Source organism: Dasypus novemcinctus, chromosome 12 (genome assembly GCF_030445035.2).
Source record: "Dasypus novemcinctus isolate mDasNov1 chromosome 12, mDasNov1.1.hap2, whole genome shotgun sequence".
In the NCBI taxonomy this organism is placed as follows: domain Eukaryota; kingdom Metazoa; phylum Chordata; class Mammalia; order Cingulata; family Dasypodidae; genus Dasypus; species Dasypus novemcinctus.
In genome coordinates, this window is record NC_080684.1 from 107,975,348 (window position 1) to 107,999,516 (window position 24,169).

Sequence of the window (24,169 nt, forward strand, 5' to 3'; positions counted from 1 at the left end):
GCCTGCCAGACTGTCTCCTTCCCAGCTCTGCAGAGCTGTCAGTGGTCTGAGACCTTGGCGGTCTTCCCTTGGCGGCGGCCAGGTGATGGGGTGCCTGGTGACGCCCGGGGTCTGCATGAGCCTGCTTCTCCTCCTCTCCAGGCGGGTGAGAGACGTCAGGGGAAGGGGTCCCGAAGGCTTTGGCGGCGTCCCCTCCGGTGCCCTCGTGGCTGCCCAGGAATGCAGGCCCGCTTCCGGGCCCGGCTGCTGGCTGGCAGCCCTCAGCTTCCGCCTTGGGCTCTTCTCTGCTGACCCTCTTTCTGGACTCAGGGGCTTCCTCTTTCATTGTTGGAGACTCAGCAGAAGGTTAGGAGCCTTCCAGGTTTTCTGTCCGTAGTTGGGACCCTCACTTACCTTTGGATCTCAGCGCTGGGAGGCTCTTGTGGTCTCGGCTGTGTGTGGGTGGGGGCTGCTGCTGGCAGGGTGGCTGAGGGGCCCTTCTGCTCGGTCCTGGCCCTCCTGGGCCTCAGGATTGGCCCGAGCCACTCACCTTGCTGCTTTCTTTCTTTCTTTTTTTTTTTTTTGACTTTATAATTAATGTATTTTTAATTATGGTAAAATTATATAAAATAAAAGTCATTTAAATCATTTTTAAGTGGACAGTGCTTTGGCCTTGAGAACACTGACAGTACCAGGTAACTTTCACCGTATGTTACTTCCAGACGATCTTCATCATCCCAAACCAAAACTCAGACTCAGTTAGCAAAATCTCCCCATTCCCCTCTCCCCCCACCCCTGGTAACCCTACTCTGTTTTTATTCTCTATGTATTTGCTTTTTCTAAGTGTTCTGTATAAGAGAAATCATACATTTTTTTGTCCTTCTGCATCTGGCTTATTTCACTCAACAGAATGTCTTTGAGGTTCATCCTTGGTGTTGCTGTAGGAGCACTTCAGTTCTTTTTATGGCTGAATAATATTCCATCGTGTATTTATACCACATTTTGTTTTCCATTCATCTGTTGGCAGACATCTGGGTTCCCTCCACCTTTTGGCTCATGTGAACAATGCTGTATGAATATTGGTGTAAAATATCTGTCCGAGTCCCTGCTTTCTGTTGTTTTGAGTGTCTGCCTAGGAGTGGAATTGCCAGGTCATATGATGACTCTATGTTTAACTTTCTAAGGAACTGTCAAACTGTTTTCCTCAGTACCTGCAACGTTTTACATTCCCACCAGTATAGGAGGGTTCCTATTTCTTTGCATCCTTGCCAACCCTTGTTATTTTCAGATTTTTTATAATAGCTATCCTAGTGAGTATGAAGTGGCATTTTGTAGATTTAATTTGCATTTCTTTAATGGCTAATGATGTTGAATATGTTTTCCTATACAGACTGACCATTTGAACATCTTTGAAGAAGTGTCTTTTCAAGTCCTTGGCCCATTTTTAAAATGGGTTGTTTGTCTTTTTGTGATTGAGTGTAGGAGTTCTTTATATATTCTGAGTTTTAAACTCTTGTGGAATTATATGGTTTTCAAGAAATTTCTCCCATTCTTTAGGTTGTCCTTTCACTAAATTTTTGATAATGTCCTTCAGTGCACAAAAGTTTTAAATTTTGATAAAGTCCATTTTGTCTATTTTTTTCTTTTGCTTCTTGTGCTTTTGGTGTACAGTCTAAAATCCATTGCCTACTACAAGGTCCTGAAGAAATTTGCATGTTTACTTGTAAGAGATTTATGGTAGTAGCGTTTATGGTTAGTTTGATCCATTTTGAATTCATTTTTGTGTACAGTGTGAGGTTGTGGTCCATATTCATTCTTTTGTAAGTGGATTTCCAGTGGTCCCAGCACTGTTTGTTCAAGAGACTGTTCTTTCCCCAGTGAATGGACATGGTACCCTTTTCGAAAATCAACTGGCCATAGATGTGTGGATTTAAATCTGGACTCTGAAGTTCTTTTCCACTGGTCTACATGTCTAACCTTATCACTGTAGCTTTGTAGTAAGATTTGAAATCAAGAAATGTGAGTCTTCCAACTTTGTTCTTCTTTAAGATTGTTTTGACTCTTCGGGTGCCCTTGCAGTTCCATATGAATTTGCAGATCACCTTTTCCATTTTTGCAAAATAGGCTGCTGGAATTGAAATTGAGGATTGCTTCAGGTAGTATTTACATCTTAGCAATATTAAATCTTCAAGTCCCTGAACATAGTATGTCTTTCCATTTATTTAGGCCTTCTTTAACTTTTTTCCCAGCAATATTTTGTAATTTTCAGTGTACAAATCTTTAATATTCTTGGTTAAGTTTATTCCTAGATGTTTTATTCTATTAGACATGATTATAAATGGAATTGTTTTCTTGATTTCCTTTTCAGATTGTTCATTACGTTGTCTAGAAACCCAAATGACTGCTGTATGTTTGTCTTCTATCCTGCAACTTTGCTGAATTAGTTTATTAGTTCTAGTAACTTTCTTGTGGATTCTTTGGGGGGTTTTCTCTATATAGGATCATGTCATCTCTGAATAGGGATAATTTGACTTCTTTCTTTTTGGTTTGGATGCCTTTTATTTCCTTCTCTTGCCTCATTGCTCTGGTTATAACTTCCAGTACAATGCTGAATAATAGTGGTGACAGCAGGCATCCTTGTCTTGTTCCTGATCTTAGGGATAAGCTTTCATTCTTTCACCACTGAGCACGATCATTGCTCTGGGTTTTTCATAAATGTCCTTTATCATGTTGAGAAAGTTTCCTTCTATTCTTAGTCTTCTGGTGTTTTTATTATGAAGGGTCTTGGATTTTCTTAAAGGCCTTTTTTGTATCTATTGAGGTGGTCATGTGGTTCCCCCCCCATTCTATTAATGTGGTTTGTTTTATTGATTGATTTTATGTTGAACCATCCTTGCATTCCTGGAATAAATCCCCTTTGGTCATGCTGTGTAATCCTTTTAATATACCATTGGATTCAGATTGGCAGTATTTTACTGAGATCTTTTCATCTATGTTCACAAGATATTTTGGTCTGGGATTTTATTTTCTTCTGCTGTTTTTATCTGACTTTTGTATCAGGGTCATGCTGGCCTCATAGAATGAGTTAGGAAGTAATCCCTCCTCTCCCTTTTTTTTTTTTTTTTTGAAGAGTTTGAGAAGGATTGGCAGTATACTTTCTTAAAATGTTTGGTAGTATTTAGCAGTGCAACCTTCAGGTCCTGGAATTTTCTTTCTTAATGGAGTGGGGTGGTGGGTTCATTACTTCCGCAATCTCTTTATTTGTTTTAAATCTGTTGAGATTTTCTGTTTATCCTTGCATCAGATTAGCTACTTTTTATGTTTCTAGTAATTTGTCCATTTCATCCATGTTTTCTCATTTGTTGGCATGTAATTGTTCCTAGTACCCTCTTTTAATTTTAATCCTTTTTATTTAAGGATTATAAATAGTAATGTCCGTACTTCTTGTTTTAGTTATTTGTGTCCGCTCTCTTTTTTTGTCAGGCTGACTAAAAGTTGTTGATTTTATAGATCTTTTCACAAACCAACTTAGCGTTTTGTTGATTCCATTATTTTTCTCTTCTCTATTTCATTTTTTTATGCTTTAATTTTTAGTATTTCCCTTCTTTTTACTAACTATGGGTTTAGTTTGTGCTTCTTGTTTTAGTTTCTTTAGGTGTGAAGTTAGGTTACTGTTTTGTGATCTATCTTCTTTTTTAAATGTAGGCATTTGGAGTTATAAATTTCCCTCTGAGTACTCCCTTCATTGCATCCTCTATGTTTTGGTATTTTTTTCTTTTTTATTTCTCTTGAGATATTTCTTAATTTCCCTTGTGATTTTTTCTTACTGTTTGTTTAACCCTGTGTCTGTTAATTTCCACATATTGAAGAATTTTCAGCTTTTCCTTCTGTTATTGAGTTCTAGTTTTATTCCATTGTCATTCAAGAAGATACTGGCAGCAACCTTATTAGCCTAGTACCAACCTGGTTTCAGTAGTGTGCACACTCTCTGCTCCTGTGTGGCTCTGTCCCTTCCCTTTTCTACTGTCATCGCCAAGTGCATCTTTAAATGTTGTGGTCTGTCCTGCTTTGGAGTTCATGGAACTTTCTTGACGTGTATATTCATGCCTTTCATCAGATTTGGAATGTGTCTGATCGTTATTTCTTCAAATACTTTTTCTGCTCCTGTCTGTCTCTTGTCCTTCTGAGACTCCAGTGATATGTATATCAGTACCCCGCTGGTTGCCCCACAGGCCTCTCAGGTTCTGCTCATTTTTCTTCATTATTTTTTCTTTCTGCTCCTCACACAAGATAATTTCAATGTCTTGTGCTCAGGTTTGCTGATCCTTTCTTCTGCCTGTTCAAATCTGCTGTTGATTACATCTAATGAGTTTTTCATTTCAATTACTGTACTTTGCGGCTTCAGTATTTCTGTTTAGTTCCTTTTTATAATTTCCATCTCTTTATTTTGTTCAGTCTCTTTTTTTTTTCTAATTTCCTTTAGTTTTTTGTTTATGAAATCCTTTAGCTCATAGAGCATATTTAAGCAGTTAGTCTGCTTATTGCACTAGCTGTTCTAACATCTGAGCTTCCTCCGGGGTGATTTTCTGTCTTTTTTTTTTTCCCTATGAATGGGTTATAGTTTCATGTTTCTTTGTGTATGTTCTGATTTTTTTGGTTGAGAAATGGGCATCCTGAATATTATATTGTTGTAACTCTGGAAATCTAGTTCTCTTAAGTATTCTGGGATTCTAGAGCTTTATGTCGTTGTTGTTGAGGCCTGTTTGGGAGTTTTCCAAACTATTTTTGCTCTTAATGGGGAATGGAAAGAGAAGAGAAAAACAAGTGTGCTGCCTCCTTAGCACCCCTTCGCCTCCTTTGCTGAGGAGGGTTGGAGCAGGGCTGCCTTCAGAGCTGGCGCCCGCGGGATCTGACGTAGCTCGTCTAAGGCAGTGATCGGTGAGCTCAGACCGCATCCCCCTGCCTTTGGGTGGCCAGGTCCTTGGAAACCCCCGTGGCACTAGCAAGCTGCCCTGGGAGCCTGGGATGTGGTCCCCACTGCCGCACGGGGGGGGGGGGCGATTCATTGTGCTGCTCAGTTACCAGCCCCTGCCTCCAGGCCCTCCCTGGGTCCTGTGCAGGTCCCCCTAGACTGCGGCGTTTCAGAGCATTTCACTCGGCCAGTCCTTGCCAGTGGTGGAGGGACTGCTTCCAGAGCGTCCCGGCCGCACTCCCCACCGTCCTCTCACCTTGCTACTTTCTTGTGCCCTTGACCCTGACATTTGGCAGTTTCCTAACGTATTGCTGCCGCCACATATTGTATTTACCCCTTGCCCTCTGCTCCTGCCTGCACCCCTCTTCGAGCTCTTACTCTGGGGTGCGTCTGGGCGAGCACCATCCCCTCTGCATCCTGGCTGCCTGCCCAAGCTCGTATAGCTGGTGCGTGCTCCATTTCTGCCAAATTGGATTCCGTTCTGTGTCCTGTGTGAAGAGCCGATCTGCGGCCCTGCGGTCCCCTGGCCCCTGCTGGACTTGAACACAGTCCATTTGCCTGGGAGTCGTGGCTGCAGATGCCCCTCCTGTTGGGGACAAGTTGGTGCTCCGCAGTGAGAAGGTCTGAAGAAGGCTGGAGGCCGAGGAACGAGGTGGCCGAATTCCTTTTGTTTTCTCAGGCCTCTCTCTGTCTTGTTCCTGTCTCCCTCCATGGTCCCTTCTGTACTCCCCCACCCCCGCACCCCCCCAGTCCGCTCTCATTTCTGACCTGTTTATGGTGGGGCAGGACTGGTAAAGGTTCCTCTTGGACCTGAGTGGAATCCAGGTATGATGAAAGCAGGTGAGAGAGCGTGGGACACACCTCCTTCCAGAGAGTTGCTAATGGACCTGACCACGGAACCTGGGCATTTGGATTTGAAAATGTCCGTTCATTTAAATCGGGGTGTCTGTGCACCTTCTTTGCCTGGTCTGGTGACCGGGCCCACTTGGCTGACCGTGACCCCTGTAGCAAGGTGTGGTTTGAGGCTCAGAAGTGCTCTGTACATGCCGTTTCCTGTCCTATTGGGGTTTTACTCCCCACCTCGCTGAAACTGGCCTTTCATGTGTGCCTGATTGCTGAAAGGGCGCTGAGAGGGTATTGAACCGCTGCTTGCGTTGTAGGTGAGCGCAGGGGTTCGCTCTTTGGACAGGTGTATATTGAGCCTCTAGTTTCACCAGCTTCCTTCTAGGCCCTGGGGATGCAGCAGTGGACAGAGCATCTGTCCAGAGCGACCTGGCGTGTGCAGCATGGCGCAGGGGCTGCAGGCTCTCCTGGCAGCGGCTGGTTGCTGTCTTCTCTGTCTTCGGGCTGCCTTCATCCGTTGCCCCTTTGAGGCACTTTGCACCCATTAAGACTTGTTGACGGTTTCTCTCGCTGGGTGTCCAAGGCACCCTCGGGTGCTGGTGCTCCTCTGACTGGCTTCTCTCTCTTTTACCTTTAAACTGTGAGTTCCCCAAAGTGCGTTTATCTGTTTCTCTTTTTAAATGCTCTCTCGATCCCGAGTACTTGGGAGTTTTCAGGCTGCTGAGCCTCATCCCACATGTCCTTGTCTTCTCGCGATGTCCCCTGCAGTGTCCCCAGGCTGTCTGTCTGGAACACATGGAGCGTGGTGGAGAGAGCATGCACTTGACTTTCGAGCTCAGCGCCAGGCAGCAGAGTCTCGTTCCCTCATTTATAAAACGAGGATGAGAATTGCCTTTCACGGTTGATAAAATATCCCATGGAAATAAATGCCTAGCACAGACCATGCCACTTGTAAGTGCCCACCAAATGCCGTTTTTCTTGATTTTTCTCTCCTCTTTCTTTTTGCCTTCTCCGTTAAACTAACCGCCCTCTTGACTTCCTGCTTATACCATAGATGCCGCTGATCTCTTCCCTGGGGTAAAATTTGGGGGGCCTTATTAATCTTGGCCTCTGCACGTCCCTGTGTCCAGTTACTGCTGCAGCCCACGTGTTCTTGTTCTTCGGAACTTTCTTTCATTGATTCTTCCCTTTGGCCTTCCTGCCCTCCTTCAGGCTTTATGATGTACACCCCCTCTGAAGGCCCCCTGTGCCCTTGCCCCTTAGCCATTCCCTGCTCCTCCTGTCCTGCAGGAGGGGAGTTCAGCTGGACGTGGCCTTCACCTCTACTTTGGTGGCTCCCTGTTGCTTCCTGCGCCAAGAGCCAACTCCTGGGGCTGAAGGCCCTTGGTAGTTGGACTCCTCACTGCCTGCTCCCCCTTCCGCTCCGTCCTCACGGGGGCCTCGTGATCCTGGACCGGTTCATGACTGATGCCTGCCCGGTATTTGTTCACTGTAACTGCTACAATTTATGATCACATGATACAGTTGATAACAGTATAGCACCTGGTGTAGTCATTAGTAGTAATTGGCAATAATTAATATTTTTCTTCTTGCCTGGAATGCCTTCCCACCCTGTTCTCTGGCCTCAGTACTACCGGGACACCACCTCATCCTGTTCTACCCAAATGCCTAAGGCAGGGCCCTGTGCTCAGGGTGATCCCAGGCCAGGCTGCGCGAAGCACCAGTTTACTGCTTCGTCCTGGCGTAAGGATTAACTGTGCCCCCAAGGGCCTAATTCCAGCAAGTTACTCGCCTACCCGTGTGGAATGTCTGCTGTCGGCTGTAGGTTTGAGCACATGGATGGCGACCAGCCCAGAGCAGCCGCTTCTGAGCTTTTCTTAGACCCTTCTCGTGAGGCAGCCGTGAGGTTTCATCCTGTTAGTTACCTTTTTATGTTCTGTTTAACAAACATGCCTCAGCACCCTCTCTGTGCTGCTCTTATACCAGGATGTGGGGGGCAGGGATGCACCAGGCTTCGTCACCATCCTCGAGGGCCATTCAGCTCCTGGTGGCACAGGTGGAAGAGTGCAGAAGGCCCAGCACCTGCGGAGAGGGAGGTGACTGCTTCCACCTGGGGCGGGATGGGTGGTGCTGTCCGGGAGCCAGGTGGGACCCATGGGATAGGCTATGATGGATTGGCAGTGGGCTGTGCATAGAGGCAGGGTAGGTGGGCTTCGTGGGTGAGAGTGCCTCGTGGTGACCGTGTGGGCTCATGCGGGCAGCGGGCTGTGGGTGGAGGCAGGGTAGGTGGGCTCGTGGGTGAGAGCGCCTCGTGGTGACCGTGTGGGCTCATGCGGGCAGCGGGCTGTGGGTGGAGGCAGGGTTAGGTGGGTCTTGTGGGCCAGAGCACCTGGTGGTGACCGTGTGGGCTCATGCGGGCAGTGGGCTGTGGGTGGAGGCAGGGTTAGGTGGGTCTCGTGGGCCAGAGCGCCTGGTGGTGACTGTACGGGCTCATGTGGCAGCGGGCTGTGGGTGGAGGCAGGGTAGGTGGGCCTCGAGGGCCAGAGCAGGCGCCTGATGGCCACTCCTGAAAGTTCCTGGAGGAAGAAGCGTGCTTGCCTTGTCTGCATGGGTTGTGGCCAGCAGGGGGTGCTTGTGGTCAGTTCTTGACTGTTCTGGGTCTTTCTCTCCATCTACCTGAACCTTCCTTCTGTGCATTTAAATGGAAAACCGTGTGCTGGGGCCTGGGGACTGTGCCGCTTTGCCTTGGTAATTACAGAGCACACCTATCTCAAATTAACCGGGCTTATCACTGAAAGATGCCCTCAGCCTTGGCGGGGGCGCGATCCAGCTCCTGCCTGGCCCGACTGGCCTTCTCAGTGTCCCCTCTGGCACGTGCTCGCTGGCCTCTGAGCCACAGGGAGGAAGTGGGCAGACGCCGTCTCAAGGGTACGGGCGGAAGGCGCCCCTTTCCTGTGCGCTCCTGGGGGCGGAGGGCAGGGATGGCAGTGGCGTGGAGAGCATGTTGGAGAGGCCCCTCCGTCAACTGAAGAGGCCGTGATTACCTGCGCGAGGGCCAGAACCTGACAGGTGATGGCGAAAGGTTATCCCAGGGGCCTCTGTGCAGCTGACCCCTGCTGGTGCCTAATATCTCTGCAGCAGAGCGCTCAGGCTTGCTACTGCCTCTGCGGTTAAGGAATGTGCTGCCAGGCCCCGTTGTCAGCAGTGAAGACCGCTGACGGGCAGGGCTTGAGCTCTGCGCTGCCTTACATACACGCACATGTGCACACACACACGCACACGGACGTTATACATACGTATATTGTATTTATACATGTTGGGGAGGTGCTGGGTAATGAACCCGGGGTCTCATACCACTGAGCCACGTCCGTTCCCTGGATACGTTTTTTAACGCTGGAGTTAAAGGAAGTGCAGCTTCTGCCGTCGCTGGTGCCTGTGGAGAGCGCACTCGCAAGAGTGCTAATCTCAAGCTTCCATTTGCTTGACAGCGTGTAGACTTTTAACATGAAATAGCAGTAGTCTTTCCTTTAATTAAATGCCATGCAGCATTGGCGGTGGGATCAATGATATTGAAGGAAAAACAGTGTAATTAGACCTTGTGAAGTGACTAACAAATGACTAGGATTCTCTTTCGTGGGGGAGGGCTGGAAAGCCGGTTACAGGAGATGCAGATTCCTTGTACTTGGCTTCTCCTTGCTGAAGACTTTGAAATGCCAGAGTTTTCCCTTAAACATTTTGGATGTATTTCTTGATTTCCTATTAGTTACAAGTGAATGTAACTCTAAGCAGTTCTCTATTATTCAGTATTTAGATCATATTTTTTATATATAACCGTTACTGTGATGACATCTCCATGCCTGAATATTTGGATTATTTCCTTGGGACAGAGTCGCAGAAATGAACTTAGTGGCTCGGAGGATATAAGCCCTGGGCTGTGAGGTGAGGCATCCCTTCCCATGAGATCTGGCTGCGAACTTGCCTCCAGCCTCACTCTTGTGGGCAAAGGCTGGAGCTGTCCCTGAGTTTCTGGGACTGTTGGGACATCCTTGGCATCACTGGGTCCCAGCGTCCTCCCAAGCTGTCTTGGTTTTGCCTCCTGTCAATCCACATGCCCTTCACAGTTTAAAACAAACAGCAAACCACTTACCTTGAGCCTTGGTGATTTTTAGTTAGTGTAACTGGAGGTTTCGGGCTCTTGAAGCATCTTACCTTTACGGGAGCCCTGTCCAAAGCCATGGCATCTCTTCCTGTGTTCCTCCCCAGTCCTCATCTACAGTCTGCACACCAAAATCCATCAGTAAGTTGTGGGGAAAGATGTATCTTTTAAAATTTCTTTATCCAAGGCTCTTTTTTAACAACTTTATTGAAATATAATTCACATAAGTGTACAATTCAGTGATTTTTAGCATGTTTGCAGAGTTTTGCAACTACCATAGTAGTTTTGGAACATTTTTCACCACCCCCAAAGGAAACTGCACACCTGCTAGCAGCCACTTTGCACTCCCTCCCTGCAGCCCTGGCTGGCCACCAGGCGACTCCCTCTCCAGCGTTTTGCCCCATCTGGATGTTGCACCTGTGGGGAATCATACGGAACATAGGCCTTCGTGCCTGACTTGGCATTTGCAAGGGGCGATGTGTTGGAGCACGGACCAGTTACTTGTTCCCTTTTATGGCCAAGTCACCTTCCATTCTGTGGGTATACCGCACTTTGTGTGTCCACTCATCGGGCAGTGGACGCTTGGGCTGTTATGAATGGCTCTGCTGCAAACCTTGTGGGTTTTTTGTGTGGCGTGTTTTCATTTCCCTTGGGGTATGTGCCAGGAGTGGAACTGCAGGGTCATGTGGTAACCCCATGTTTAACATTTCGAGGAACTGCCAAACTTTTCCAAAGTGGCGGTTCATTTTATATTTCCACCAGCAATGCACATTTTTTATTACAGCCCTTCCAGTGGGAGTGAAGTGATTTCCCTCCTGGTGAGGTTGAGCCTCTTTGCGTGTGCTTATTGGCCTTTCTTATGTCTTCTTCAGAGAACTGTCTGTCCAGCTCCTTCCCTGTTTTGGTCGGGTTCTTTGTCTTATGGCTGATATCCAAGGTGCTTGATACTTGACGTGGTCCCTTTCTCCAGTTGGTTGCCATGAGGAAGAGGCTGGAGGTGGGCATCTGCCCAGGCCAGGCCCTGGTGTGCTGTAAGCCCCTCCCCAGCTGGGGTCGTGTGCATTCTTAGCTCTGAGGACCTGTGTGTAACTCTCCGTGATTTGTGGTAATCATGAGCAAGACCGTCCCTGGAGTTCCTGCTGGGACTCGAGGCCCTGGATGCTTGCCCCCAACTGTAGGAGAGAAGTTTGCTCGGCAGGAGGGCAGTCAGAGAGGAGGAGCTAAGCCTTTTCCCTTTCACTGGCGGGGGAACCTGCTGGGGTTCCAACTTGCCAGGGGAAGGGCCGAGGGGAAGCCAGGCCCTACCACCCACCACAGAGGCCGTTGCTCGCCTTCCCGGCTTGGCCCAGGAAGCGCTTCTGTGTAACGGGGCTTGTTGCCCCCACTTCACATGAATCGTGTGTGTTCCTGAGTTAATTTATAAGAAATACATAAGAGAAAACACACAGCAGTGCAAGTAGTTCTATTAGAAACTAGCAAAATAAACAAAACAAAAACTAAAAGAAAAATAAACATCCAGCATAGCTATGAGATTATGAAAACCAGATTCCTTTTGATTTAAATAAACCTAGTATTGCATTCTTTTCTAGTTCTGACATGGGCAGCTTTTTCTAGCAAATAAAATGCTTCCTGGAGATGGGCTGTAAAATTGTGCGGGAGGAGTCCCCTTGCCGGCCAGTTTAACAGGAGGTGCATTATTTGGCTGCTGTGTAGATGTGTGAGCGTTTCGTGTGGTGGTAGATGGCAGGTACAGTGTGTGGTGCCGAGCCAGCCAGGCGCGCATCAGTTTCTGTTTTCCTTAGGGGAGGCTTTGCTCTTTCCGGCCAGCTCTTTTCCGTGAAAGAACATTTGAAAGCACATAATAAATATTTAGAAATGTGTTTTATTTCCTATGAAATGATTTAGCAATTAACTGTAGCACTGTTTCCGGAGTCAAAATGCATCCCGGCTTTGATTTCTATTCCTTTTTAAACATTGGCCCTTTCAGGTTTGTACAGTGTAACGGTGCTGCCCCGCTGTGCTTCCTTGTCAGCGGCTGGCAGAGTTTTACCCATGCAGGGGACCCCAGGGCACCCCCTGCCGTCCTTTCCAGAGTGCCCCGGCTGTGGGGCGTGCTCTGTCCTTCTGGGGGGTGTGGAGTCCGTGCGCTGTCCTGCCCGGCACTGGGAGGCGGCAGGTGAAGTCAGAGCACACGGCTCCTGACACGCAGCCGCCAGCTGCAGAGAAGGGAGGGGAGGGGGCCGCCCCCAGCCCTGCCCACGCAGCCCCCAGCACAGCCCCCACTGCTGGTGATCGCCTCTTGGTGCGGCCGTCTTGGTGCTGTCCCAGGACCTTGCTGTGGCTAGGAAGCCAGGAGAGTGGCCTCCTGGGGGCCAGGCCGCCCGCGCCTGGGTGGGAGGTCGGGAACCCGCTGAGTGTCTATTCCTTGTCTTAGGGCTCCCGTGAGGATTCGCGTGGGCTGTGCCTAGGGTGCACCCTGGCTCACTGGTTCTCCTGTCCTTGCTGCCAGGGGCAAGCTGTTGCCCTGCCCTCCCGGCTGTGTGATCTGTGCCCCCAGCGCACGGTGGTGCTCTGAGCGCCAGCTGCCCTGCCCCTGGTTTGCCCCCTTGGGGTCTCCTGCTGTCCGCCTCCAGAGTGCCCATCCTCAGGCACCCAAGAGCGACTGGGGGGGCGCATGGGTAAGAGGGGCGCAGGGGCTTGCAGGTGATGCTGTAGTGAGGGGAGCGCCCCAGGTGCTCTTGTTCAACACCCCTGCTGGCTTCTCTTCCCCAGATCCTGGGGCACCCGTGACCTCGTGTGAGAGTGGCTCCCGGAGTCTTTGCCCGTCAGCCCTGGGAGCCGCCAGCACGAGGCAGCTTTAAGGACCAGAAGGGGCTTTGGGATCCAGGGGGCAGGGTAGGCCTTCCCAGCCGCAGCAGCCCCGAGGCGAGTGGGGGTGGGGGTGGGCGCCCTGGAGATGCAGCGAGGACAAGGACGGTGGGGAGGAGGGGACCTGGCCTTTGTCTGCCCCAAGGAAAGGAGGAGGCTCTGCTGTGGGGTGTGGGGCAGGTGGGGGTGGGGGAGGGGGTGGGGCGTGCTGCTGACCTTGACCCTAACCCTAGCCCTTGGAGTGACTCCGGCCGGGGTTTTCTCTCCTGCTTTTGCACTCCTGCCTGGAGACAGAATGTCTCAGGCTTCCAAGGCCAAACGCGCCCAGACTCCCCAGACCCCCGGGCCCTGGGAGGGTGGTTGGGCCTACCTTGGACTGTCCTTGGGAATGGGGACGGCGGTCACTTTTCCTTCTCCCAGTAGCACCGGGCCTGGCTTGGGTGTGGTGGGTGAACTAGACGCCCCTGCCTTCCCGCAGCCGCTGCCGAGAGGCAGGCACACGTTAGCTGGCGGGGCCCCCTTCTTCGGGGCGAGGGAGTGGGGTGCGGGCTCGCAGCCCGAGGCCCTATCTCGGTTTGGTTCTGCATCTCCTCCTGGCCCTGCGCCTGGGTCACACAAGGGGCCCTGATCCTATCCCTGATCCCAAGTCCCTCGGCAGCCCGAGGCTCTCTGTCCTAATGCTGGTGCTGCTTCCCACGGAAAGCCAGGTTGACCACTCCCCGTGGACGGTCTGCAGAGTGAGGCACGGCTCCCAGGGGCACCTGCCTGCCACCTCCTTCCCCCTCCCCTCCCCTCCCCAGAGCTAGTCCTCCCCCTGCTGCAGCCTCCAGTATTTTCCTCTGTAGGTCTAAATTACATGCCTATTCTGCAGATTGTGAAAGCCTAGTGTGGCTGTGGACTTCCTGCTCTGGGTTTAGCTCTCCTGCCATGCCCTGCCCTCTCCCCCTTCCTCACGCTCTCAGGGTGATTACGTCACACTTTTGGGGGAATTAAGGACTCATTTGCGCTGCAGTGACCGGAACCCTGCCCTGTGTACCATCGTTTCATCCTCAAGTTGCTCACGTGCTGCCAGGGCTGCAGCTGCCTCCTCCCACCTTGGAAGAAGCCCGTCTCCAGCTCCCGGGGTTCCTTGGTGCTTCCTCTAGGCTCGCCCTTTGCGTGCAGCCAGGTTCTAGCCTTCTCCTCCCTGCTCAGTTCCCATGCTTCTACCTGCTTTCCGTTTCTCGTGTTTTTGTTGACAGTTCTCATCTCCTGCTGTCTCCTCATCTCCACCTTATTCTTTCTCTGTCCTGTTGGTGCGGTTTGCGGTGAGAGAGCAGAGATATATCCACTGTTGAACTGGAGACCCCAGCCTGGCTTCATGAAGCCCCCAGCCACTCCCCGTGAGGCTCTTTGCTGATGTCCGGTGACGGTCTACGAGATTTCTTCTCCCCTCCTTGACCATGAGCCCCTTATGGGTGGGGACCGGGTCTCATCGGCCTTTGCCCCCTCCCAGGCTAGCTCCATGCCCGGCCCGAGGCAGGGGTCGATCGGTTTACCCCCTGGGTAAGTAATGGATGGATGGACTCAGGCAGGAGGGCGTGGAGGAGACTGTGGCCCCAGAGGCAGCTGGTGCGAAGAAGGTGCTCAGTCAGAGCTGGCCCAAAGGAGTCGGTGGGCAAGACCCCACCTTGTGGTTTGAGGGATGAGAAATGTAGTTCTTTTGCAGGCTCCTTAGGCTGCTAGTAGTTTAGAATCACAGATAAGCATAGTAATTGTAATGTGCATACATTTCTTATTTTGCTCAGTGTTTCTCCCAGATTTTATTGCTACAAAAGTTAAAAAAAAATCAGATTAAAGCCAGTTTAAAAAAGGTGAGTGTTCGAAAAGAATAAAAAATAGCTTAAATTATGGGTTGATTTTTATGTTATTCCTGGCTTTTCAGGAAAAAAGTGCTGATAATTATAAGTTTATGCATATACCATTTTGTGCAGATTTCAGTTTCCGTCTCATATGTGATGCTTGGCCTCCACTTAGATCATCTGAGTCCCAGCTGCTCTCTAGTTTGGGTTCGCAGAGTGTGCCGACTAGTTGCCTCTGGAAGCACAACGGAATCCTGTTTCTGCGCTTGTTAGTGTCACAGCTGGCACGTGCCTTCGTTTGTATTGTCTCTGCTCCTTGTGACTATCCCGTGCATTGGGTGAGGCAGGTGTTTTGATTTGCCCCTGCTGCAGGGGAGGGAGCAGCAGCTCAGAAGGGGCTAGGCTGCCCGCCCGTGCCGCACAGCTTGTTGTTGGCCAAGCCAGCCTGCGGCACCCATGGCCACGCTCGCTCCTCTCCACTGAGCTTCCCCTGCTCACGTGGCCTCTGGGTGTCTGCTGTGATCATTTCCCAAATGTAAGCTCCACTGAGAAGGGAAGCCTTCACAGGGCACAAGCCGCAGTAATCAAAACAGCGTGGTACTGGGCAGCAGATGTAGCTCAGTTGTTGAGCGCCTGCTTCCCACGTACGAGGTCCTGGGTTCAATCCCTCATACCACCTAAAATGAAATGAAACAAAACAAAAAAAACCCAGCATGCTACTGGTACAAGGATAGACATATAGTTCAATGGAATAGAATCGATAGCTCAGAAACCAAGCCTCACGTTTATGGCCATCTGATTTTTGACAAGGGGCAAAGACCACTCAATTGGGAATGAATAATCTCTCCCACAAATGGTTCTGTAAAAACTGGATCTCCATTTGCAGGGTGCTCCTGAGGGCTCTAGAGACGTCTGGACGCTATGGGCAGAGCAGCCAACCCCAGGAAATCGGCACCCTGTCTGTGGCCTTGCCTTGGAATAGGTGTTAACCTGTTCCCCAGTGTAACAGAGTTAGACTCACTGATAATTTTCCTACATGTCGTTCTCTTACCCCTTTTGTTTGAACCTATAATCACACCATATCCATTAAGTACATCCCCAGAGACTTAAATCTTCAGTCTGTTCATAGGCCAGTTGAGCCCTGAATCTCGGCAGAGTTGCAGCCAACACCTCCTCTCCAGTTCATCGGACTCACCCAGGACAACTAACAGTGGTGATGATGAACAACAGACATCCCCAAAAGCAGAGAGTATCTACAACTACAAGCAAGACAGTTCCATCCATTTGCCCCATGGGATCTAAGCCCCCTCTCAGAGTAGGCATCACCACCCCCAAATCCCCAAGAATGAGGAATGACTAAACATAAGGGGAGATGCAACTATGGTCCAAAGCAGACTTATTATTATTCTAGTGAGGAAGAACTTGTAACATTGATATAAAAACAGTGGTCACCAAAGGCTGTGAGGGGAGGGAGGGGAAAGAAGTGGTGTAAATGGGATATTTTTGGGACATTGGAATTGTTCTGCATGATGTTGCAGTGATGGATATAAGGCCTTCATATATTTTGTCAAAACCTATAAAATTACATGGTGCAAAGGGTAAACCATAATGTAAACTATAGACCATGGGTAGTAGCAATGCTTCAAAATGTGTTCATCAATTATAACAAATGTACCACATTTAGGAAAGATGTTACTAATGGGGGAATGGGAGGGGTGGGGTGTGTGGGAATCCCTATGTTTTCTTTGTTTTTTTTTGTTTTATTTTGTGAGGTGCTGGGACTGGGGATCAAATCCTTGACCTCATATGTGGGAACCTGGCGCTAAACCTCTGAGCCACTTCGACTTCCCTGAGTTGGTTTTGTCGTTTGTTTGTTTTGTTTTCAGGAGGCGCTGGGGATGGAACCTGGGTCCTCCCATGTGGGAAGCAGGTGCTTAACTGCTGGAGCCACACCCGCTCCCTCCCCTGTATTTTGGATGTAGCTTCTGTGTAATCGAAAACTTCTTTAAAAATGATGAAAAAAAATTATAAAGATCTCAAATCAATAACCTGGGGAAAAAAAGAGGACCCCTACCTTGCACCTTAAACAAAGATCCATGGAAAATGGATCAAAGACCAAAATATACAAGCTAGAACTAGCAAACTCCTGGAAGAAAATGTGGGCAAGCATCTTCAGGACCTTGTGGGAAACAGTGGTCTCATAGACTTTACACCCAAAGCACATGCAAAAAAAGAAAAATTAGATAGATGGGACCTCATCAAAATAAAAAAAGCTTTTGTTCCTCAAAGTACTTTATCATGAAACTAAACAGAAAACTTACATAATGGGAGAAAATACTTGGAATCCACATATCCAGTAAAGGAATTAATATCTAGTACATAAATTCTCTAACAACAAAAGACAACCCAATTAAGAAAATGGGCAAAAGGCTTATATATACATCTGGCCAAAGAAGCTATTGCCAGAAAAGCACATAATAGTTGCTCAACTATTGGTTATCAGGGAAATGCAAATCAAAATCACAATGAGATAGAATTTCATATGGCTGCTGTGAAAAAAACAGAAAATAACGTGTTAGAGAGAAAGTGGAGATATAGGAACTCTCATTCATTGCTGGTAGCAGGGTAAAACGGTGCAGCTGCTATGGAAGACAGTTTGCAATTCCTTAGAAAGCTAAGTATAGACCTACCATAGGCCCCAGCATTCCCACTGCTAGTTATACCCAATAGAATTGAAAGTTGGGACTTGAACAGATATTTGCACACCAATGTTCATAGTGAAATTATTCGCAATTGCCAGAAGATAGAAGCAACCCAAGTGTCCATCAATTGGTGAATGGAGAAATAAAATGTGGTATATACACACAATGGAATATTATTCAGCTGTAAAAATGAATGAAGTCCAGATACATGCAACTACATGGATGAACCTTGAAGACATCATAGGCCAGGCACAAAAGGAAAAATATATAATCTCACAGGTTTGAAACAATTAGAATAAGTAAACTCATAGAGTCACTCTAGAATATAGGTTACTAGGGCCAATGGGAGTTAGGGAATGGGAAGTTTAAGGTTTAAAAAGTGCAGGGTTCCCATTTGGAATGATGGAAATGATTTGGTAATGGTTAGTGGTGATGCTAGCACAACATTTGAACGCAGTTAGCAACACTGAAACATATATATGAATATAATTAAAATGGTAACAGAATTTTAAAAAATCCTTGAAACTACCCTACAGAAATTGTGAACTCTAAGTTAAACCATTGACTTTAATTAATAGTATAATTAGGGAAACGGACTTTGGCCCAGTGGTTAGGGCGTCCGTCTACCACATGGGAGGTCCGCGGTTCAAACCCCGGGCCTCCTTGACCCGTGTGGAGCTGGCCATGCGCAGTGCTGATGCGCGCAAGGAGTGCCGTGCTACACAGGGGTGTCCCCCGCGTAGGGGAGCCCCACGCGCAAGGAGTGCACCCATAAGGAGAGCCGCCCAGCGCGAAGGAGGGAGCAGCCTGCCTAGGAATGGCGCCGCCCATACTTCCCGTGCCGCTGACGACAACAGAAGCGGACAAAGAAACAAGACTCAGCAAAAAGACACAGAAAACAGACAACCGGGGTAGGGGAGGGGAATTAAATAAATAAAAATAAATCTTTTAAAAAAAAAATAGTATAATTATAAAAATGTGCTGTCATCAATTTTAACAACATTTCACACCAATGTGAGGTGTTGGTGGTGGGGTGGTATATGGAAACCCTGTATATTATGAATTTTCTGTAAACCCACAACTTCTCTAATAAATTAAAAAAAAATTGCAATTACAAGCTGGAAGCCACAAGTACAGGGGAAAAAAAAGCACCTGGAGAAAGAAAACATTCAGCACAAAAGATCAAAGGTTGAAATGACAGCAGATTTCACACTGGAAGCTATACAAGTCCGTGGACAATGGAGCGACATCTTTCAAGTACTGAAAAAATAATCTCTCAACGTAGAATTCAATACTCATCGAAAATACTCTGCCAAAAATCAAGGCAGAGTATCTTTTTTTCAGACAAAAGCTGAACGAACTCACTGTCTGCAGACCTTTAGTACAAGAAATGCTAAGGAACGTGATACCCGATGGCAGTTTGGATCTATGCACAGGAAGAAAGAATGATGTCCATGATACATATGTGGGTAAACATAAAAGACTTTTGTGGCATTTTAAAATCTCTTCAGAAAATAATTGACCTTGACAAAATTATTTATTTTGGGGATTCTAACATGTAGAAGTAAAGTGAGTGACTAATAATGATTTTTTTGAGGGTTTGTATAAGTTAAGCACATGATGGCGATAGTAGGAGTGGCTAGGAAATGGAATCACACTTTGACAGGTTCCTGCACTCTCCATGATGTGGTATGATGTATTTGACAGTTGAAGATGTTTATGAAAAATCTTACAGAGCCATCTTCATCTTGAGGGCATGTGTGAAGAAACTGCACCTACCATCCTACATGATACTGAAACCTTGTGCATTTTCCTCCTAAGATGGGAACAAGGCAAGGGTGAGTGCCTTTACTACTTTTATGTTCATTTAACTTTTTATTGGAAGGCATGACAAATATATTTTTAAGAAAAGTAACAACTAAAGTTGTTATTCACAAATGACATGTTTTTAGAAAACCGTATTTATCTACAATATAACTATTAACACTAATATGTGAATTTAGCAAGCTTTTTCAGGATACAAGGTCAATATATAAAATTTATTTCTAGATACTAATAATGAAACATGGAAAATAAAACTTTTTAAAAAAGTTCTTTTACAATAGCATCAAGGGACCTCCGATTTCCAGGAATCAATCTAAGAAAAGATGTGCAAGATGCACAGAATAAAAATGACCAAATGGGACACTGAATGGAACATGGGAGAGTGTGGGCTATGATGTGGACCATTGACCATGAGATGCAGCGATGCTCAGAGATGTATTCACCAAATGCAATGAATGTCTCATGATGATGGAGGAGAATGTTGCTATGGGGGGAGGAGTGGGGTGAGGGGGTGGGGGGTATATGGGGACCTCATATTTTTTAATGTAATATTAAAAAAAATGAATAAAGACAATAAAAAAATAAACATCAGGTAATTGGAAAAAAAAAAGAAAAAAAAGTGCAGCAAATGATGCAACAAAGGGAGACAAGCAGATACAGAAAAAACGTGCAGCGCATGGACACAGAGAAGAGACAACAAAGAATGGAACAAGCTGCAAGGGGCGAAAATCAATCAATCAATCTTTAAGAAAAAAAAAAAGACCAAGTGTTGCTGAGAGAAATGAAGTAATAATAAATAAATAGAAAGATGGAAAGATGTACAGTGTTCTTGAATTGTTAGACTAAATATTATAAAGATGTCCTTACTTTCCCTAATTGATTTATGGATATATTTTAATCTCAACAAAATTTCCAGAAGACTCTTGATATAATTTGCAAGATGATTCTAAAATTTATATGGCGATGCCAAGGATTTAGAATAGCTAAAACATTTTTGAAGCAGTGCAGAGTTGGAGGGCTTTCACTTCCTGATTTCGAGAGTAAATGCTCCTATGTACAGAAGTTGGGTTTTCAATCCTTCGTTTTTCCTTGGTTTCTGTGTCTTGCTCTTGCTCTCTGAGTTGCTGCAGTTCCATTATATATTTTCTTACCAATTAATGCAAGTCTCTTCTCATTATTCTTCCCATAATTTTTATTGACGTTCCTATACATTAGTTCTTTAAGGTGAACTGAGGATCGATCAATGCACCAGGTTTCAGAGCCTATACAGTATATCCCATTGGAGTTGTGACTGACTTTGCACTCACCTTAAGGATTTATATAGAAAGTGACACTTGACAGTATTATAATTTTGAATCCTGGACCCACGTATATATTGCTCGAGTCTCCTCGCTTTTACCCTCAGTCTTCTTTCTGAGTGTCCCTCTGCCTCCTGTCTCCACTCCCCAGGTCTGCAGTGTTTCCCCCGGGGCACAGGGCCTGTCTGCTCCACCTCTTCCTGTGACCTCTGCCTCTAGCTTGGCCCAGAGCAGGTGCTCCTTAAAGATTTAGATGGCAAGTCAGCGAGCTTGGGATTAGCCTTTGTTTATTTTCATCTTTAAGTAAAGCCATGTCGTTTTCTTCATATGATTTTGTACATTTCTTGTTAGGCTTCTGTGTATGTTTTTTTTTTTTTTTTTTTGCCAGTAGAGGAAAGCTATTGCGTTTTGAACGTTGTTCTTGAACTCTTTCCTGCCCTGCTCTATGTTCTGCCTCCTTTGCTGGCCTCGTGCTTAGACTGGACCCTGGATGGCTGGAGCCCCTCTCGTTCCCCCAAGCTGTCTTCAGTGGCAGAAAGAGGGTCGCCTCGGAAAGACTGCCTAGAGCTCCGGGGGGCGTCCTCCGCGCCTTGGCTGGCTGGCTGTCCTCAGTGCTGGCAGCAGAGGCGAGGGCATGGCCTCGCACCACTCCAGCCAGCCAGCTGGGCTTTGGAGCGGGCAGCGGGAGCTTCCACCATTCTCCTTCAACCTTAGCAGGGTTAACCGATCTCCTGATTCCAGCAGTGCCTCCATGCTCGGAGGAAGCCTACCTGGGCGTGTGATAGCCTTTGAATATCCTGTTGTGTTTTGGTCTGTTCCGATTTTATTTTGGATATTTTTATCTGTATTCCTAAATGAGATTTGTCTGTGCTACAGAAAGCCTTTTTAATAACAGAGGTTAATATATTTGAAGGTCACTGATTGGTCACTTAGTTCCTGGGCGACCTTGATCAAATTGCTTAACCCCTCTGAGACTCTCTCCTTTACACAACAGGGCTCATAACTCTAATTAACTCAAGCTATTTTTAGGATCACGTAATATATATGAAAGCTCTTTGTAAACACTGAAGCTTAAACAAAGTTAGGCCTTTGTCTTACACTGTAGATTCAGGATACTATTTTCTGAGTTTCTTCCAATGAGACAGCAGGTTCAGAGCACATTAACAATTGAGATTTTTTCTTGGTTTCTTCATAAACTGCAAAACCAGAGGCATGCGGTGGGAGGGGCGCTGGGTGCGTTACTGGTAAACTTCCATTATTGACATTCAGATACCGGGTTCCTGCTTTCCACAGTATCCTTAGGGAACTGGGGAAGATTTGATATGTTCTGAAATTGCTGTAAAATGCAAGTCATTGCTGGTACTATTGCCCAATTATTCTGTACTTATTTTACTTAGACTTTAGTAATTGGAAAAAGATTAGATGTCAGGATTTTGTATTTTGTTGATTATATTACCAAAGTCTTCTCTTTAATCATTCTTTTATTCCTGGTATTAATCATCGGCTTCTGGCTGTTAGGAGAAGAACCTAGTGGAGGATTCCTACGTTAAAGGAAGGAATAATTGCTTCCGTTTCAGTGGGGCTGGGTGAGTGTCGATACACCTGCCAATGGAAGTGCGTTTTCTGGCCAGTCGGGGGTGTAAGACCACAGGGTGGGAGGGAATTTGGGGTGCTGGCTCTCACCCTGCTCTCTTGCCAGGAGGAGGTTCGGCGTCGTTGCCGGCCCCCCTGCCTCACCGGCCCTCGGCTCGGCCTTCCTGCTCTGGCCTGTGGGTCTTTGGAAAAGCAGCGGGTGCTGCCCTAGAACTGTATAACGTGGCCTCGTAGTTAATGAAGTCTCATGAAGACAGGCTTAGCGCCATACAGTAATTTTGTTCAAAACCAAACACTAAGAAAATTCTTAAACAGTAAATGGTGGGAGAGAGACAGAATGAAAGAAAGGAAAACTTGTAGCAGTGATGTCCTCGTGTGTGAGTGAGTGAGAGAGCAAGAGCGAGCTAGAGAGAGGGGCTGGGGAGGGAGGGAGAGAAAGTGGCTGGAGGGAGGGAGGGAGGACGATCACTGCTTGGGGGTGTGCGGCGAGGGTGCCTTCCCTGGCCCGGGCTGGCTCTAGGGACCCGCGGGGTGCGTTTAGCACACTGGACGGGGAAGCTTGCTAACCTGTCGTAACACCTTCTTTCCTTGTCCCTTTTTACGTCAACAGAGGAGTTACGGAAGTTGAGCTGGTCCGGAATCCCGAAGCCAGTCCGTCCAATGACGTGGAAGCTTCTCTCGGTAAGTCGTGCTCAGGCCTCCTCGCCCCTGCGGTCCTTCTTGGCTCAGGACAGGTGGCATGATCCACGTGGCTGCAGAGGCACAGCCCGTGGACTATGGCGCAAATGGTGACACCCTGGGCACTGCACAGAGGTAGGGGCCTTCGCCTTGGTGGGGAGGCCACTTCCCTTTTTTTTTTTTTTTTTGATGTTCTCCCCGTGGCTTTTTTTTTTTTTTTTCTTGCTGTCTGCTCTCTGTGTCCATTTGCTGTGTGTTCTTCTGTGTCTGTATTTATTTTTATTTTCCCTCCCCCTCTTGCGGCTTGCTTGTTGTCTGTTCTCTGTGCCCATTTGTTGTGCTTTTCTGTGTTTTTGCTTGTCTCCTTTTTTTTCTGTTGCATCACCTTGCTGAGTTGGCTCTCTGTGCACTTGCGTGCTGGGCGGCACTCTGCAGCGCCCGGGCCAGTGGCTCTCTGCAGCGTGGGGCGAGCCTGCCTTCACAAGGAGGCCCTGGGACACGAACCCAGGGCTCCCATATGGTAGATGGGAGCCCACCTGACTGAGCCACAGCTGCTTCCCCATTTTCCATTCTTGATTTAATTTCAAGCTTGGTTTGACAAGGCTGGCTGAAAATGAGGATAAGTAGTAATGTATGCCAGCTGTACTCTTTGTCTCTGATTTTATTAAAATATCTCTGTATTATTTTCAAACCTGTGAAATTGAAGGCTTTCAGTCAAGAGGATGAGTTCAACCCTGAGGAATCAGGTCACGGAAGTATGTTTGAGGAAGGTCTGTGGGTTTCTTGTTTTTTATCATTTTCTTTTTAATGTTAGAAGTAATGACGCAAAGGAGGAAAAAGCTGAGGCTGGGCGCGCTGCGTGCTTTGTGGTGGATGGTGAGCTCTGGCTGTTCAGGCCTGCACGACAGCGCCCGCCCTGAAGCCTGGGAGCAGGGGGCCGGGGGTCCCGCAGCCTCCTTCTATCCCGCCGTCCTACTGGAAGGCGCCGCGGCGGCGTGGTCCTGCCGCAGCGCTCAGAGCGGCTTGTGGGCAGCTTTCGGCTCTTTTCCTTTCTTGTTAGTTTTGGAATGAGGTCGGCAGGGAATCGTGTGCTCACTCTAAGTCGGGTCTGACTGTCAGTGTTTAAACGGCTCTTTCTTGCTAATGAGTCTTAATAAATTTGCAGCTTAGTACCTCGTAATCCTAAATGCAGATGCAGCTCTGAACAGTGAATATTTATTGATTAAATATTCTCCTGCAATTAGAATTAGACCTGCTACAACTGCTTAATTTTTTGTTTTGTGTTCTAAATGTTCTTTCCCCCAGTTTTTTCGATGTCTTCTAAGATAGGCTGTAGGCTTCATATTTATACTAAGGACGTGCTGCTTCTGGGTGGAAGTTTTTAAGCTAATTATTTTGTACTCCTCTTTTTATCT

The 24,169-nt window shown here is 47.4% G+C and overlaps 1 protein-coding gene across 2 annotated transcripts in view; it reads left to right on the top strand.

The window, feature by feature from the left end:
* TBC1D22A (TBC1 domain family member 22A) overlaps positions 1-24,169 on the top strand; it is a 361,556-nt gene that overhangs the window by 68,903 nt on the left and 268,484 nt on the right. For both annotated transcript variants that reach the window (XM_058308954.2, XM_058308955.2), the window contains exon 5: positions 22,687-22,757. In XM_058308954.2, the coding sequence (XP_058164937.1) occupies positions 22,687-22,757 (71 nt within the window). The remainder of the gene's footprint in view (positions 1-22,686; positions 22,758-24,169) is intronic.